Source organism: Taudactylus pleione, unplaced genomic scaffold (assembly GCF_031769625.1).
Source record: "Taudactylus pleione unplaced genomic scaffold, aTauple2 ptg000248l, whole genome shotgun sequence".
NCBI classification, from domain to species: Eukaryota; Metazoa; Chordata; class Amphibia; order Anura; family Myobatrachidae; genus Taudactylus; species Taudactylus pleione.
Window position 1 is genome coordinate 3,158,924 of NW_028284650.1, and position 17,867 is coordinate 3,176,790.

At 48.2% G+C, this 17,867-nt stretch overlaps 1 protein-coding gene across 1 annotated transcript; it reads left to right on the top strand.

The window, feature by feature from the left end:
- The first annotated feature begins 9,714 nt into the window (after nucleotides 1-9,714).
- On the top strand, nucleotides 9,715-17,651 carry EIF3G (eukaryotic translation initiation factor 3 subunit G). The gene is made up of 10 exons (XM_088479867.1): nucleotides 9,715-9,829; nucleotides 10,997-11,118; nucleotides 11,757-11,845; nucleotides 13,703-13,762; nucleotides 13,913-14,017; nucleotides 15,639-15,831; nucleotides 15,950-16,057; nucleotides 16,203-16,339; nucleotides 16,435-16,541; nucleotides 17,553-17,651. Exons 1-10 carry the CDS (start codon nucleotides 9,810-9,812, stop codon nucleotides 17,566-17,568), a joined length of 957 nt encoding a protein of 318 aa, XP_088335993.1. The 5' UTR covers nucleotides 9,715-9,809; the 3' UTR covers nucleotides 17,569-17,651.
- Nucleotides 17,652-17,867: the final 216 nt, after the last annotated feature.

A 17,867-nucleotide genomic window follows, 5' to 3' on the forward strand; every position in this document is an offset into this window, starting at 1 on the left:
TGCATTCAGTATGGTACAAATGACCTGACCGCGAAAACCCTTTAACACAGATGTCACGAGCCACCCTGTCAAGGCAAGTCGGGTCCGGGTGGAAGCACAGGCTATGAGACGGAAGATCCGGCCCTGCAGGAAGATTGAGTGGAGCGTTGATGGAGAGGCTCAGAAGGTCTGCATACCAAGCCGCTTGTGGCCAATCAGGAGCTACCAGAATCATGGTGCCGCCTTCTAACTTCAACTTGTGGAGAACCCTTGGCAGAAATGAGATTGGGGGGGAATATGTACATGAGATTGAAGGTCCACCAAAAAAGTTCCCAGGTCTCTTGTGCGAGAGCCATGCCTTGTGGCTGTGCAGAGATGCCATCAAATCACTGTCCAGCAGGCCCCAGCGATGAACCAGGAGTTGAAAGACGTCAGCATGATGGGCACACTCGAGTGGACATCCTGCTGGTTCAGAAAGTCTGCTTCCCAATTCTGGACTGGAATGTAGACTGCCAATAGAACTGGTAAATGATGCTCTGCCCAGCAGAGAATGTGACTCTCCTCCCTCATGGCGCTGCGAGTGCCGCCTTGATGGCTTATGTAAGCGGCGGTTGTCGAACTGTACCTAGACTGGGCGATGCCGAAGGAGCTGCTGAGCCTGACAGAGCCCTGAAGATACCTTGAAGTTCCAGGACGTTGATCGGATGGTGACTCTCCTGAGCCGTCCATCGACCCTGGAAGGACTGCTGGCAGGTCACTGCCCCCCACCAGTGAAGACTCATGAATCCAGAAGGGGCGACCCTTGTCTAAATGGGAGTCCTGGAGCCACCATGCGAAGGAGAGACTGACCTCCCGAGAGAGGATGATTATCTTCAGTTTGATCTCGTTATGAGATCCGTTCTAGCAAGCCAGAATCTCCGCCTGGAGAGGCCTGTAGTGTACCATATCAAAGGTGGAGAGCAGTGAACCCAGAATCCACATGCAGGTGTGTATTGATACCTGGCGATGAAGTAAGAACCCTCGAATCCTGTCCTACAGTTCCCGAATTTTATCAGTTGGGAGTTAAACACTCTGAACCCGGGGAATCTAACAGGGCCCCACAGATGGAGCATCTCCTGGGCTGGAGTCAAAGAGGACATCCAATCGTGAGATTGGATCATCAATTGTAAGATCTATTGTCAGACGGAGGGTGGTCTCTAAGCATGTCCGGAGATATGGCCAGATATGGCAAAGCCCGAAACTGGTAGTGTTCCTCTCTGACTGCAAACCGGAGGAAGCACTGGTGACTGAGCTGGCTACGAACATGTAAATAGGCGTCCTTGATGTCCAATGAGGCCATGAAATACCCCGGTTCCAGCACCAAAATGATGGAGCGCAGAGACTCCATGTGGAATCTGGGTACAAATAAATACTACTTGAGGGAGTTGAGGTTGAGGATTGGACGGATGGAACCTTTTGGCTTCTGAACCAAGAAGTTGATATAGAAATCTGAGCCAGCAGGACAGGAACAATTACCTTGGAGGCTAGCAGAGTGAATGGACTCCCACAGTGCTTTCACTTTTCCCAGATCACCTGGAAGACCTGTGGGAAAAGACCTTGCCGAAGGCATAGCCCTTTGAGACTACACCAAGTACGAAAGCGTCCTTTTTGGTCGCCATCCAGGCCTAGGAGAAAATCGGAATCCGGCCTCCCACACTAGGTTACTTCAGGGAGAAGCCTGCCCCGTCAATCGGCAGGCTTGTTCGCTGGCTTAGCAGCCGGACGTCTGGTAGGCCAGGACTAGGACTGCTTGCTTCTAGGCTTGGAGGTCTTAGAGGAAGAACTCTGGAACCTAGAAAATTACTGTCCCTTGGCCTTCCCTTGCGGTCAAAAGGAGTGAAAAGGTGCTCGCACCCTAGGGGCTTTTGCAGAAGGCAGAAACGTGGTTTTGGAAGCCGCCACTGTGGCTACGATCTTATCCAATTCCACACCAAAGGCCCAGTGCAAAGAATGTAAGGGCCGCACAAATTTAACAATGAGTGGGGCTTAACGTGGGGAATGAACCCCTTAAACAGCTATAGTAAGAACAAGCACACCGTCACATTCAATGCATAAAGAATTTAGCAGGCAGATGGAGTAAAGGCGGGTATCCACTTGCCAACAATGAAGGACTGAGCTATAACGTTCATTATACAGTGCAGTGCCCACACTGAACGATATGTCGTTCAGTGCAGGCACCCTCCGTCATCCCCGAACATGCTCATCCTGACGATATCGTCAGGTTGATGGTCGCGTTCGGGCGAGCTCGCATCGCTAGTCATTGCTGACATATCCACTGCACGATTAATGAACGATAACTAAGTTATCGTTCAATCGTCCATTTAGATCGGCAAGTGGATACGCGGCTTTAGACTGTATAACCTGACCTGAGGGGAGGCAAACAGGGAGACAAGAGCCAACCTCTCTGGAGACTACTACCCCTTTTACACCAGAGCAAAAACATGGGATTTTGCTTGGTCTACCCGAGTCGCAGCTCAGTGTAAAAGGGTCCCTGAAAAATAACCCGGGTCAAGTGACCCTGCAATCCAAACCAGGTAGCTACCAGGGTCGGACCCAGGATGGACCTGGGTAATGGGGAAGTGTAAACGGCGCAACCCGGGTTATACGACCTGGGTCATGCCTAAAATGACCTGATTGGTGATTGTGGAGCAGTCACCTCCCACTTTTTATGACCCCACAAGTTTAGCAGGGCATACACATGTTCAGTGTGAACGGGGATGACCTGAGAATAACCCAGATCGATGGTGCTGTGTAAACTGGTCTGACCTGGGTTAGAACCATGTCTGTAAACCCAGGTCTGTTTTACTGTAGGTAGCACAGCTCTGAAATGGCCGCGCAGTGTCTCTGGCAGGGGAGAGAGGAGGAGAAAACCAATGGTGGGAAGCCTCCGCGAGGGGCTAACTCCCTGGGAGAGTCTACCTCCCCATGCTGACATAGAGCCCCAGGGAAATGGCCTTCTACAAAGCAATCCCCCCGCTGCCTGTGTGGTCTAGAGGCGGTGCGGGAGACCTGCCACCCCCCCCCCTTGCCAGCGCTAGTGGTGAAAGCTGCGCCAATGCGGCTGAGCGCAGATTCCAGAACCCATTCTGTGAGTGCAGAATGGGTTCTGCTAAGACTCGCGGCAAGTCCTTGAATGCCTCTGCCTGATTGACAAGCAAAGGCATTTAAGGGGTGGGGTCAGCCGGCGTTGCTGGGATCGCAAATGCAGCAGAGGGTGTCATACACCACCTGCTACATTTGCATTATTGCAAGGATTGTAATTACAAAGCTGCCTATGTGCTGCTTTGCAATTGCTATCCTTGCTGAATCAGGCCCAGTGTTTGGAGAATACAAGAGGCTGACTTGGGGGGGGGGGGGGGGATACCAGTTAGTCAGAGGGCCTACAGTATGTACAAAAGAACAGTCTGTGCTTATTTTCCTACTATATAGAACGACAGCATTTTATCTGCATTTGAGAAGTTAGATGACAACAGAACAAACTTTATATCACATATCTGACCAGGGCTAGAGTGACCAGTGCTGTGTGGGTGTGTACACCCTACAATATTAGCCCCAGTGCCTCCCTACAAACAGTTAATTTCTTCAATAATAAGACTCCTCCTCCCCTATACCTCAGCCCAGGCAGGGCAGTCAAGTTAGCAAGCCCAAGGCTGGAGCTGGAAAAAGGAGAAGAAAGACCATCACATACAGAAATCAACATCCGGAGACAGGTAATCCAGAAAATGAGAAACACTTTGGGGACGTCCCCAAGCAATTCCCCTAAGGGAGAGGACGCTCCTGAGCTGCACTGAGTACCCGTCACCCGAAAGCCACATCCACCCCCCCACCACTACAACCTGAGACCAATCCGGAGCAGCACTGTCTACTCAATAACCGGATTGGCCTTCTACATTGCTGTCAGTCTCCTTATTATCACACCTCACTTTCCTCCTTCACCCATAAGAGAGCGCAGCCAACCCCCTACTCATATCTGGAGATTTGGCTAGGATAAGAATATAGTCCAGGTAAGGGAGAATTCGGCTACCCTTGCGCTGCAAGTGAGCTGCCATGACCGCCAAGACCTTCGTGAACACACTAGGAGCCGTGGAAAGACCAAAGCCAAAAACTGGTATTGCTCCTCCTTGACTGCAAACCGGAAGAAACGCTGGGAACTGAGTCGGAAAAGTAAATAAGCATCCTGGATATCTAACGAGGCCATGAAATCTCCCGGTTCCAAGGCCAAAAGGATGAAGCACAAAGACTCCATACGGAACTTGGGGCCCCGCAAATACTTGTTGAGGGATTTGAGGTTGAGAATTCGGTGGATGGAGCCGTTTGGATTCTGAACCAAGAAGAGATTGGTGTAGAAGTCAGAACTCCCCTGATCCTGAGGGATAGGAACTATCACCATGGAGGCTTGTAGAGAGCGCATTGACTCCCGCTACGCTTTTGCTTTTCTGGGAAGGCCTGTGGTGAAAAACCGTGACGGTGGACGCCTCCTGAAAGTCCGAGCGTATCCCTGCAAAACTACGCCGCGAACCCAGGCATCCGATGTGGTTGTCATCCAGACGTCGGAGAACAGCAAAAGCCGGCTTCCCACACTGGGGTCCCCCAGGGAGAGGCCCACCCCATCAATCGGTAGGCTTGTCTGCTGGTTTGGCAGCCGGACGTCCTAGTAGGCCAGGACTGCTTGCTTCTGGGTTTGGAGGTCTTAGCGAAATTCTGGAACCTAGAAAAAGACTGCCCCTTGGCCTTCCCTTGAAGGCAAAAGGAGGATGCTCTCGCTCTAAGGGCTTCCACCAAAGGCAGAAACGCTGTCTTGGAAGCTTCCACCGTGGCAACTATTTTATCCAATTCTGGTCCAAATAGAATGTCACCGGAATTAGGAAGGGCTTCAAGGGCCTTCTTAGAGTTCGAGTCAGCGTGCCAGGAGCGCTGCCAGAGGGCCCTTCTGGCCAACACAGAAGCTGACACCTTGGAAGTTAAGATGCCGGTGTCAAGAGATGCTTCATCTAGATAGGAAGCCTGCTTGATATGCGCCACCAGAGGTAGTAGCTGGGCCCGAGGTAAGGCCCTCCTCCAGGGCATCCGTCCAAGCACTAATCGCCTTAGCCACCCATGCAGAAGCCATTTGCCGGACGTGCGATAGCACCTACTTGTGTATAGATTCCCTTAGGGAAATTTTCCAACTTCCTGTCTGTCGGATCCTTAAGGGAAGCTGTATTGGAAATAGGAAGTGTACAACTCTTGATAAGACGGACAATGCGCGCATCAACAACAAGAGGAGGAGATTCCCATGTGCTATGCTTCTCAGAAGGGAGTAATAGGACGCAATGCGTCTGGAGACCTGAACCCGCCTGTTAGGAGCGGTCCAAGCCTCCGCTAGAATTTCCTCAAGTTGTTCAGATTTAGGAAACTCCACTGAGACCTTTTTCTGACGTTTGAAAACCGACGCATTGGGTCTAGGAGCTGGTTGTTCATCTTTAATAGAAAGGACTGATCTGACTTCCCTACTGAGGCAACATCTACTTTATGGAGATGCACCTCCTGAACAGACAAGGTCTCATCCTCAGAGGCACCGGAAGAATCCTCCTCTTGGTCCGAGGAGAGTTCCGAATCAGAAACCTCAACGTCTAGAGGACTGAGCTCTCAAGCCTGGATGATCTGTGACCGGAAGTACGGTCCCTATCTAGCATTTGCGGATAAGAGGCAGACGCCTGTGCTAAGCCCTGCACTGACTGTGAGAAGTTGTTCATCCATGGGGGTTCCAGCGCAGGCAGCTGCAAATGAGGCTGCATAATAGGGGTGGCTTGAACCCACAAAGTAGGAAGGACAGGCGCGGGAGCTGTAAGGCAATCCACCAACTGCAACATTGCCTGTGACAAGTTGGCCACCCATGTCGGTTCCTGTATGGGAGCAGTAGAAGGAACGTCTTACTGCGTGTCTGAGTAACACTGGATACAGAGACCATCCTGTACCGCATCCTGTGGGTAAACACAAGCACAACAGTGTCTACATGTATGCAGCAAAGGAGCCGCCTCCTCCTTGGGCGCTTTGTTCTTGGAAGACATGTTGCCGTGTTCCAAGGAAGTCCCACACACCAGGTTATATAACAGGGGTGTGCAAAAGGAAACAGTGCACTGAATGTAGGGGCCACACAAATTTAATGAGTGGGGCAACAGAGGGGGAGTTAACAGCTACAGAAACAAATAGACAATAGTGTGAAAAATGATTCAATGCAATAATAATAATAATAGGCTGATAATGCTCAACAAACCAACCCCAGTTGGCTGGATGGAGCTAAACTGTATATCCTGACCTGTGGGGAGGTATTTATTTATTATTATTTATTTATTACCAGTTATTTATATAGCGCACACATTTTCCGCAGCGCTTTACAGAGAATATTTGGCCATTCACATCAGTCCCTGCCCCAGTGGAGCTTACACTCTATATTCCGTATCACACACACACACACACATATACACACTAGGGGTAATTTTGCTAGGAGCCAATTAACCTACCAGTATATTTTTGGAGTGTGGGAGGAAACCGGAGTACCCGGAGGAAACCCACGCAAGCACAGGGAGAATATACAAACTCCACACAGTTAGGGCCGTAGTGGGTATCGAACCAATGACCTCAGTGCTGTGAAGCAGTAACGCTAACCATTACACCGTCTGTGCTGACCGGTATACAGGGTGACAGGAGCCAACCTCTCTGGAGATCAACTGTAGCCAGCACCTGTCTGGAGTAAAGCCCACGGCGGGAAGCTCTGTGAGGGAACACGCCAGGGAGGGGCTAACGGGGAGAGCCTACCTCCCCCTGCTGACATAGATCCCCCCAGGGCAATGGCCGCTTACAGATCCCATCAATGCTCACAATGTGGTGATGATCCCTAAGCTCTGCAGTCCCCGCTGCCTTCAAATGCCCTGGTGGTCTAGCAGGGGTGCAGGCGACCCGGCCTCCCGCTTCGTCAGCACCGCTGGTGGTCTCCACCCCGGCGGTGAAAGACGCGCTGATGCGACTCCCTGCAGCAGGGAGTCGATCTCTTACTTTGCGCTGCCCCCGGCTGGGGTCCTCCAAGTGCTGTGAGGACACAGCCGAGGTCGCTGACCCCGTCACCAGGGGATGGTGGAGCGATAGCGCAGGCGTCCTATAGGACGCCAGGTGCTGCCTGCTCAGTGAAAGAAGAAATAAATAACAGTGGGGCTGCTAATGCAGCCTCATATTTAGAGGTGCATGCTCCTGCAGCACCAAACTAGCCTGGTCTGCCTGGGCTAGGGGTGGGGTATAGGGGAGGAGGAGCCTGAGCTGCACATCTCTGAAGAAATTAACTGTTTTGTGCCCAGACTCCAGCGTAGTCCCTTTGTCCACTATGGATAGGTGAAGAAGAAAGTATTTTACACTCGAGGGATATCCCCACAATTAACTAAGGCACAATCCATCTATGGGTATCATCTGGCCATTTTCCCTTTGCTGACTAGACGTGTCTTCTAACAGGCAGTCTAGTTGAAGCCAAGTCTATAGGTAACCCGAGGGGGAACAAGGTGTCTGCCAAGAGCCACCCTTCCCCTAAAATAAGATCAGCCGGTAGGAAGCCTTTCCCAAGCTGAGCCTGATACATAAACAGCCTTGTCAGGGACCCCAATAAGTATGCCTGGATTGACTCAGACTAGGTCAGAGCCAGTAACAGTATCACCCTGACTGGTACTACACTAGCATTAGGACTGTGATTGCGCAGATCTCGAAGTCCTGGTGTAGCGAGGGCAGAGCCTAATTCAATACAATATTCTATCACTCTGCCAGTTTTACCATACACCGTTTTTCTGCCACCACTTACTGAAAATACAAAGGGGCCACAGGCCCCTAACACACTCACAATTGCGCAGTCCCTGTAACATAAACTATCACTCAGTTTGTTGATTCAGTGCTTCTAGCATTCAATAATAGTTATAGTGTAACCTTGCAGTCCAATAGCTTCTTCAAAGATTGGATTCTGGAGCATATAGGAAAATAGATTAATAAAGGAAATGGAAGTACAATGCTTAGTTACAGAAATTATATGAGTTAATATACCTACACTCGGCATCCCGGCTGACGAAATCTTGGCGCCGGAATGCCAGTACACGGTCAGAAGACCGGCGCAGGAAGCACGACAGTAGTTGACATGCCGCCACCGGAATTCCGACAGCCAGGATGCCAAACATAAGTATAGCGGGGCTGGTTAGGACTTAGCCGCGGGTGAGGGTTAGATTTAGCCGTCACTTGGTCGGTTAGCTACCACTGGGGGGGGGGGGTAAGGAATAGGCACTAACGGGGAGGGTTAGAATGGGGTTGGTGTTAGGAAGTAGGAACAGAGGGTTGGGTTAGAAGGGGGGAGCGTTACTATACTTACCGGACCCTTGCCGGGATCCTGAGCGTCGAGATGCCGCTGTCGGTATATTGACAACAGTCATCCCGACTCCTGGGATTTTGAACCCATTCCATATGAATAGAAAGGATTACAGATTACATACATATACGTGTGCGGCAATTTCAAAATAAAAAGGAAAAACTTACACAGACTTATACTGGTCTTATTCTGGGCCGGGGGAGAACATCAGGAAATGCAGGTCCAGACTTTGATACCCCTTTCACACTGCCATAAAATAACTCGGGTTACTGCGCCGTGTGAAAGGGCCCAGCATTTCCACCTAGGTAATGAGTTCAACCTGGCTCGCGGTGCGGTGTGAATGGATAACCCGGGTCTAGGCGACCTGGGTCCCGTTCACTGCACAGGGAGAGCCGGCGCTTAGAGATGAGATCAACTCCAAGTGCTGGCTCAGCAGCGACATAATCGACCTGGCATTATCGATGTGAAGGGGTATATTAGAGTTGATTTCCAAAATTAAGCATGGTATGGTACATTGCCCCGTCGTACCACTGCATCATGCTGTGGGTGCACACGGTGCGACATGTTGGCCTGACGGTTCACATGTGCTTGAAACATGTATAACCTTACAACTTGGACAGTACTGGCGGAGGATGGGAACCTCTGCTACAGGTATATCTATCAATGTTCAGCTGTGCACATATTTGCAGATTACAGCATCCTTCATATTACAAGTTTTACTGTGCAAAAAAAAACAACTTCTGGAACCCAGCCGAGGTCGCTGTCCCAGTCACCGGGGGTTGGTGGAGCGATAGCACAGGCGTCCTATAGGACGCCAGGTGCTGCCTGCTCAGTGAAAGAAAAAAATAAATAACAGTGGGGCTGCTAATGTACCCTCATATTTAGAGGTCCATGCTACTGCAGCACCAAACTAGACTGGCCTGCCTGGGCTAGGGGTGCGGTATAGGGGAGGAGGAGCCTGAGCTGCACATCTCTGAAGAAATTAACTGTTTGGTGCCCAGGTTTCGCTATAGTGTAACTACAAGTCCCAGCCTGATGTCACCTATGATGATACTTGTAGAAACACGCCAGCTGGGGAGTCACATGGTGCCTGCCTGCAGCGTCTATTACCTATTATACATCCCCCGTAACTGATGTCCTGCCAGGCAGGCAGCTACCGCCAATGCCAGCCTCTTCCCTCCCCATTCTCTTCTCACACAGTACATCACCGGCTGCACATCTACGGAAGGGGATCTATCTGCTCCCCTGCCGGCAGCCACACACCAGGGCAACTCTATCATCATGGTCACCTGGCCAGTCCGCCAGCACCATAGAGCCTCAGACCCGCTAGAGAGGTACCGGAAGTGGGCGCATACACGCTGGTGTCTGGCTCCTTCCTTCGTTTCAGCCGGCGCCATCAACGCCAGGCTACAGCAGGATGCCGACCGAGGACTACGAGTAAGTGTCGGTGGCGGGAGGGCGGACGGTGATAGGTGTCACAGCGGGGAGAGGACGGGCAGCTACTGGCGGAAGATGATGGGGAGATGGTGGTAGCAGTAGGGAGGGGGCAGAAAACTGCTGGCAGACACTGGTAGTAGTAGTAGTGAATGAGAGGGTACTCGATATTAGCAGAGAGGAAGCAGGTTAGTAGGAAACGTTAGTGACCATGGGGTCTATGTACTAAGCCTTGGAGAGAGAAAGTACCAACCAATTGGCTCCTAACTCACTTTACAGGCTGTTTGCAAACTGACAGGAGCTGATTGGTTTGTACTTTATCTCCATTTCTCTCTCTCTCTATCCACGGCTTAGTATATAGACCCATATGGGTGTAATGCTGAGAGAGCACAGACATATCATGGCCAGTGAGGAGGGAGAGGCAGGTGAGTTACTATAGTGTGAGTGGACGAGGAAGGTGATGATGATGGTGGTAGTATAGACAGAACTTGCAGTTGCCTGTAGATTACACATGCATAAGTAATAGAGATAGATGGGGTTAGCGATAAGGGCCTGAAGCAGCAGAGTGTAAAGGGTGGATAGGAAGCTGGTGGGGGTATAGAATGGTTGTGTGATAGTGAGGGGACAGAGAGCTGCAGGCAGAAGATACAGTCATAGGTGGAGATAAGAGGGCGGATTAGCGGAGGGTGTGGATGTCTGACCTATACTGCAAAGATGAAGCTACTGGTGGTTTGTGTTGGGAACAGCTGTAGTGTGTGGTTATAGTGGAGGAGAAGACTTAAGCTGGCCACACATCTAAAGATTATCTGTCCAACCAGCCAACTAGTTGATTGGTTGGAATGAAAATCTAGTAAGGAATGGGAGTAAATGATGATCAGAAATTTGCTCCTAAATGCCAGAAAATAGATGAAAATGGCGTCAGACAAGTTTGTTAAATGTTTGATCTAAACACTTTGTTCAAACAACAGTTTTTGTCCATTTTCCAGCGTTTGGGAGCAAATTGCTGATTGTCATTTGCTTTCATTCCTTACCAGATTTTCATTCCAACCAATCAACTAGTTGTCTGGTTGGATGTAAGTTGGTCTAGTGTGTGGCCAGCTTTACATTAGGTAAGAGGATGAGATGCTTAGACTACACTGAAGGCAGGCCTTAATAAGTACTCTGTCACAGCTCCAAGCCCAGCTGGGCCGATCAGGTAGAGGAGGAGGTTGAAGATGTCGAGCCTTTAAGTCCGCCTGTTGTAAAAGAGAAGGAGAAAGAAAAAGAGCGAGAGAGAGTCCCTGAACATGGCTGTGAGTATGACCCATAATGTGTGTGCAGATAATTATTTAGCAATACAACGTGTGGTAGGATTTAAGCTCATCGATGTCTGTGTTTAGAGTCTTTTACATAGAGAGCTATAGAGTATGTCTGTTCTGTTATCCCTGCTTGATATAACTTGCGTAAAAGCTTAGATTTGTGTCAACATAGACAGTTTAACATGTATCAGTGGTAAGTCCATTTAATAATTAATCATTTATTTCTGCATCTCTTACAAGTTAAAATAAAATTTACACTTCGGGGTGTTGGGAAATTGTATAACTATCAGCCTCTACTCTTCTACATGAAATCAGAGGCCGAGCTCCTTGTCATTGTATCATGCTGTTTTAGTGGACATGTGGTCAGAATTATATATTATTCAGGAGCCAAGTTCAGATGTCAGAGAGCCACAAGGTGCACACATTGAGAGAAATAAAAAAAAAAAAAAAATTACCAGTTTACATGCTGAGGCTCCATGACTTCTACTGTCTTTCCAAGCTTGTGATAGTTATTTACTATTAGTGATTGTTTCAAGTGTTCCAGGACTAATAATATAGCAGACTGGGTATAGGTGTTAATAAGGCATATTGGTATTTAATGGAACATTATTATAACATCTGATCTTCCCTAGTTGTTCTGGACACTCCCAAAGAGGTCATCAATGGAAACATAAAGACTATCACAGAATACAAACTGGATGAAGATGGCAAGAAAATTAAGGTGGGTGGAGTGTGAGTGTTGAAAGGCTCCGTGGTGGACTTATCTCCTTGTCTGAGTCTCTGTGATAAAGAAAAGATCCCTTTGTCTGGGATTTCGGCAATGTTACCCTACCAGATGGAAGCAAACAGAAATAAGGATAAAGATCTCAGCAGCAATATTATCCCCTCTGGAAGGCAGCACTGAGAACACGGATAATTGTACTGGAGAATAAATCTCTATCTAGTCAGTACATGTAAGTTAGTATTGCTCTCCTGGCTTTGTACTGCAGGATCATTAGGCTGTTCTTGTACTGATGCTCCTGGTCTCTAGCACTCAGTCCAGCTCTGACTAGACATGAGATGAGCATTGCAGAGTTTTAGAACTCTGACAGTCGAGCAGCTGAAGGTGAGATTTCTGTTAGTAAGGGAACATGGTGCTCTTCCAGCAGACGGCTTGGTGAAAATATGGAGCTACTAGTGCTGTTTTTGTGGTAACATCTTTCCCCTTTTACTAGGTATAGTAGTGCTGAAGCTCTATTGTCCATAACACAAACACCACCCCTAACTTTAAATGCTGTTTTTAGAGAAGTCCTCTAATGTTACCTTATCACATAGCCAAGTGCCACCTCATCCAGTGATTCCTCAATATTTTATCGCAATATACCACTTGATGCTTACATGGTAAAACCTACATTGACAAGCGTGTGGAGAAAATCGCTGGGACGCCGGCAGACCGTACCCCAGAGAAAGCCTTCTTTTATTATATAACCTGTGGAATATGGAAATCATTTAAAAGCACAGTGTTGTGGTGCCCTACTCCTAAATGATGATGCGGATGCAAGTGGCTGATGGGTAATTCTGACAGCACATATACAAGTATGGGAGCGAAAAGTAATGCCTGTCTGACCCATGCTGGCTCTGGCAGCACTCTTCTTGGGGGCTTAGAGGTAACAATCGGTGGCCATATCTTTGTGTAGAACAGAGTCACAGAATATCAGCAATAATTAAATTTTTCCTTCCTGGTATTCAGAATATTATAGGTAATGGGATTATGGATAAGGATTCCCATACCTACCTGTAATATAACGATGTCATCTGCACTGCTGATTAACCTGCCTGGTGTAAGACTCATGAGTATTAAATGGTAACCTGCACGTATGAGAACATAATTCAACCAATTGATGCTGGAAAGAGGTCATGGGGCATAATGGAAGGTTCCCCATTGCTGTGGCAAGTGCCTATGCTAAAACATAGGGAATAACAAATAAAATAACATTGTAGCCAATATACACTAAGATATTGTAAACCATGCTGTCTATAGAAGTCATTCTGTCACCAAATAAAGCTCTGTAAACTGCACTGACATGGAGAAGTGGAGTTTATCTGATTATTTAGTGCTTGGAAGCACTGTCATCTCTGACGGCTGTATCGCATGTTCTAACACTGGAATATCATATGCCAGGTATACAATAGCACTGTACAGACTAGGTGCAAACCTAGCGATCCGTGTCTGCCAGCTTGTCATATGTTTGGGACCCTGGCCATCACCTCAAACTCTGACATTCCTGCCACTACACCATGCCCCTAAGAGAAGGAGATGAGGGTTTTGAGAACTGGAATGGCGGTCTCCTAAAAGCGGAGCTCAAATTGCAGACACAGTATTTTTAATATAGGATTTTGTTATTGTTCACCACCTAGTGATTTATTTTGCCGTGATCTAATGGTAGTATTTAGAGAGAAATGTCATCTAACCCCAAATACTTTTCCCTTTAATTGGTCAGCGAATAAAATACATTTGTTCACCTTAGATGCCCATTATATTGGATGATGACCTAACACATTGAGTATATTTAGCAGATCTTTATCCATCTTCCTACAGATCGTGCGCACTTTTAAAATTGAAACCCGGAAAGCTTCCAAAGTGGTGGCTCGCAGGAAGGTGAGTGAGGGGCCGTGGGTACATTCCTGCGAGCAGTAATGGCGCAGCATTGTGTATTGCACTCTGGAATATGGGGGGGTGTTGGGAAGAGGATTTTATCTATTGGCAAAGTGACAATCGGGTGTAAATGGGTGCTGTCCTCTGTTTCAGAATTGGAAGAAATTTGGGAATTCTGAATTTGACGCTCCTGGACCAAATGTAGCAACCACCACAGTCAGTGACGATGTCCTGATGACCTTTATCACCAATAAGGAGGTGAGATAAGTGTGACACACAGAACATGGCAAGCTGTTTCTGCCATTTAGATCTCTGACCGTACTACCATTCCTAACGCCAGGAATAGCTCTTTTGTAAACCTGATTGTCCTCTGACATTCTGCGCGCTCTTCCTCTAGTCTGTAATGTTTGTAATGCTGCATCTACAGACCATGTATTATTGGCATATTATGAAATAGCTGGATGGATAACGATATGGCAGAGGGTTAAAAAGGAAAACTATAATACGCTATACTGTTGGCTTGTGGAGTCAGGACCAGTGAGAAGTTAATTATATTCAGACAGCACAAAATAGTGGTGATTTGAAAATGCAAGAACTGGCCTCAGCAATTCTGGGCTGCTAGGTCACCGCAATAAGCAAATCTCTGCTGCTGTGACCTAATATGTTCTCCCCATCCCTCACCTCTCCCACTCTCTACCCCTCCTAAATCTCTGCTCCTGGGGCCTAATCCATTCTCCCCACCCCTTACACTCCCCACTCTCTGCCCCTCCTACATATTTGCTGCTGGGGCCTTAATACACCTTCTGTTCCTCACCTCTTACACTCTCCACCCCTCCTAAATATATCTGCTGCTGGGGCTTAATCTCTGCTCCTCTAACACTCCCCACACCTTACCTCTCCCACTCTCTACCCCTCCTAAATACTTGCTGCTGGGGCCTAATTCATGCTTCCCGTCCCTCTCTTCTTACACTCTCCAACCCTCCTAAATATCTGCTACTGGGGCCTGATCCTTATTCCCTGCCCCTCTCCTCTTCCACTCTCCACCTCTCCCAAATTGGTGTTATGTACTAGATAGTATAATAGCAGCTGTGCTAATTCACATATCCACATGCCTACGTTTCTCCAAGGCACAAACACTACAGAATAGTGGTAGCAGCATTACGTACCTGTCTTGTTTACTTTTGAAAGAAAAAAATGCCCAGCTCTTAGCTCATATATGAGCTGGTAGGTGTCCTGTGTCTTGTGTGTCCTTCTGTTCAGTACCTTGGGAGGGAATTGGTATGAAATACCGTCGGCCGCATGGCCGGCGGTTCGATTCTCGTCAGCGGCAGCCCGACAGAAGCAGAGTGCGACGCAGCGGAAGCCCGACAGCGCTGGAAATCCCGATCGTGGATAGGTACGTATCCACTAACCTAACCCCCCTAACCATCCTTAGGGGTGCCTAACCCTAACTTCCCCCCCAAGTGCCTAACCCTAATCCCCCCTTAAGTGCCTAACCCTAACCACCCCCTTCCCCGCTGCCTAAAGCTAAGTCCCCCGGGGGGGTGCCTAACCCTAAGTCCCCCCCCGGGGGTGCCTATCCCTCCCCCTAGCCTGACCCTAACCCTCCCGGGGGGGTGCCTAACCCTCCCCCCCCCCACCCGCGCGGCTGTCCGCTCGCGGCGCCCGGCGTCGGGGAAATGCGGGCGTCTACATCTAGACGCCCGGCATTTCACCCTTGACGGGATAAGACAGTCGGGAAGCCGGCTGCCTGTATTTAGGCAGTCGGCTTCCCGATTGCCTCCCCCTTGGGAGTCCTTACGTTATGCAATTGTCTTGTTTGTTGAATACACTACTCTTCATACAGGCTGAAGCTGACACCAGTCTTCTACTCTAACAGGATCTAAATAACCAGGAGGAGGAGGACCCAATGAACAAGCTGAAGGGTCAGAAGATTGTGTCTTGTAGGATTTGTAAAGGGGACCACTGGACCACAAAGTGTCCTTACAAAGACACGTTGGGTCCTATGCAGAAGGAGCTGGCCGAGCAGCTAGGCCTGTCTACAGCGGATAAGGAGAAAGTGCCAGGGGCTGGTTAGTTTAATCTGCACATTACTTACTATCTCCAAAGACCCATTTCTGATGGATATGTATGGTCGAATTATAAAACATATTGAACACTATTCATTATTATATATTTTCTTTGCCGCAGAGCCTGAGCCAGCACAGGCTCCCGTGAGCAAGACAGGGAAGTATGTTCCTCCGAGTCTGAGGGATGGGGCGAGTCGGAGAGGAGAGTCCATGCAGCCTAATCGCAGAGGTACGAATGCTCCATGTTACATGAATCTGGTGGTCTAGTGGTCACTAGGCTCAGAGTGGTTTACTGACCCCTCACTGAATTAATGTTATCGGCTTCCCACCACGTCCTTAGTGTAAACATTTGACTTACTGCATCCCTCCTATAGCTGATGACAACGCTACAATCCGTGTGACCAACTTATCTGAGGACACCCGGGAAACCGACCTCCAGGAGCTCTTCAGGCCATTTGGCTCTATCTCTCGAATCTACCTGGCTAAGGATAAAACCACCGGGCAGTCAAAGGTAGCTGCATCTTCTGATCAGACCATGCGTCCCCTGCTATGTCTATAACCCTGTACTGAGATGGAGACCTCACCTCCTGTCTCTTCTCTCCCCAGGGTTTTGCCTTCATCAGTTTCCATCGCAGAGAAGATGCAGCCCGCGCCATCGCTGGTGTCTCCGGCTTCGGTTATGACCATCTCATCCTGAATGTGGAATGGGCCAAGTAAGCTTTTATAGGCTTTGTGTATACACCTTCCAGGCTTCTCCTCTTCCTCCTCACTATGGAGATCACTTATAGATAATACAAGGACATCTGATTTCATAGCGTTTTATTGGGTATATGTGACATGTTTTCATACAGATTTGTGTTTTATTACCACCTGTCCTAGTTTACCAGGAACATCACATCCCTGCTCTGTGCTGCTGGCAGACCCGCACCCTGCTCAGCAAGCTTTATGGCGTCATGTTTGCTCCCATTGCCCCATTATGACACTGTCACATGCAGCCCTGTCATCACTGACCTAATCACATGGGTTGTCCAGTCACTGCCTCCCACAAGATCATCTCCTGACATAATCTGGGTTGTCCACAGCAATTTCCATCCATCAGCTAATTGTGGACATCCCAAGTGAGCAGAAGAAGAATGTATACAGTGAGGTGTTCTGGTCCTAGTCAAAAGCAGCCCAAAATATTAATAATTTTATTTATAAACTACCAGTTCTTCCCAAGCCCCTTAGACAAGGACACAAAATATACATGATATCATTATAGGAACGTATGTAAACATAGGGTGTCCTTCTCGCTACAGATCCATATGTTTTAGTGCAGGGGTTAATTAGTTTTGACTCGTTAGGATCGGCCTCGTATTATGAAAATACTGTATGTGGAATTGATGAGTTGCATTCTTAATAAGTTATTTTATATCACACTGTTTAACAGTTACTTATTGCCAGCCTATTCTGTGCTTTACAACAAAACATTAATAAGATGACACTGGGTAATAGACAGATAATAAGGCCATGCTTGCTAGCCTACGATCTATAGAGTAGGCAAACTAAATGCACGTGGATTACACATGTGAATAATTGGTTAATTATGTAACTTTAGTGTTTATAAGAATAGCGTACTCCTTACTGTAAATCATTACAAATATTCGCATCTGCTCCTAGATCCATGACGGCTGTGTCAGTGTTTTGGTTTCCACACACCCTGACAACTCTCTTCTTTTCCACAGACCCTCAACCAACTGAGCGTGAAACTGCTGTGTATGACTATAGGACGGGAATTATTGCTGATCACTTACTGGATTCTAATAAAACATCTGAAAACCAAAGATGATCTGATCTTGTTTGTAAAAGGTTTCACCTCTGCTTTTATAGGGTTTCACTTATGTAACCGCTGTAGAGTTCCAATCCTAAATCTATGTTGATGGGTTGAGGTGGGGAGTACTGAGTTGTGCTCTTCATGTTCTGCAGTGTATTTTATTAGCATATTCCATTGTGCTGTACAACTGGGTGCGGAACTGTAATAAGGCAAAGAGGTAAGAGGG

Coding starts and splice junctions, on each gene's coding strand:
- EIF3G (XM_088479867.1), top strand. CDS start 9,810: ATGCCGACCGAGGACTACGA. Junction 9,830..10,996: donor ATGCCGACCGAGGACTACGA/GTAAGTGTCGGT, acceptor ACTCTGTCACAG/CTCCAAGCCCAGCTGGGCCG. Junction 11,119..11,756: donor GAGAGTCCCTGAACATGGCT/GTGAGTATGACC, acceptor GATCTTCCCTAG/TTGTTCTGGACACTCCCAAA.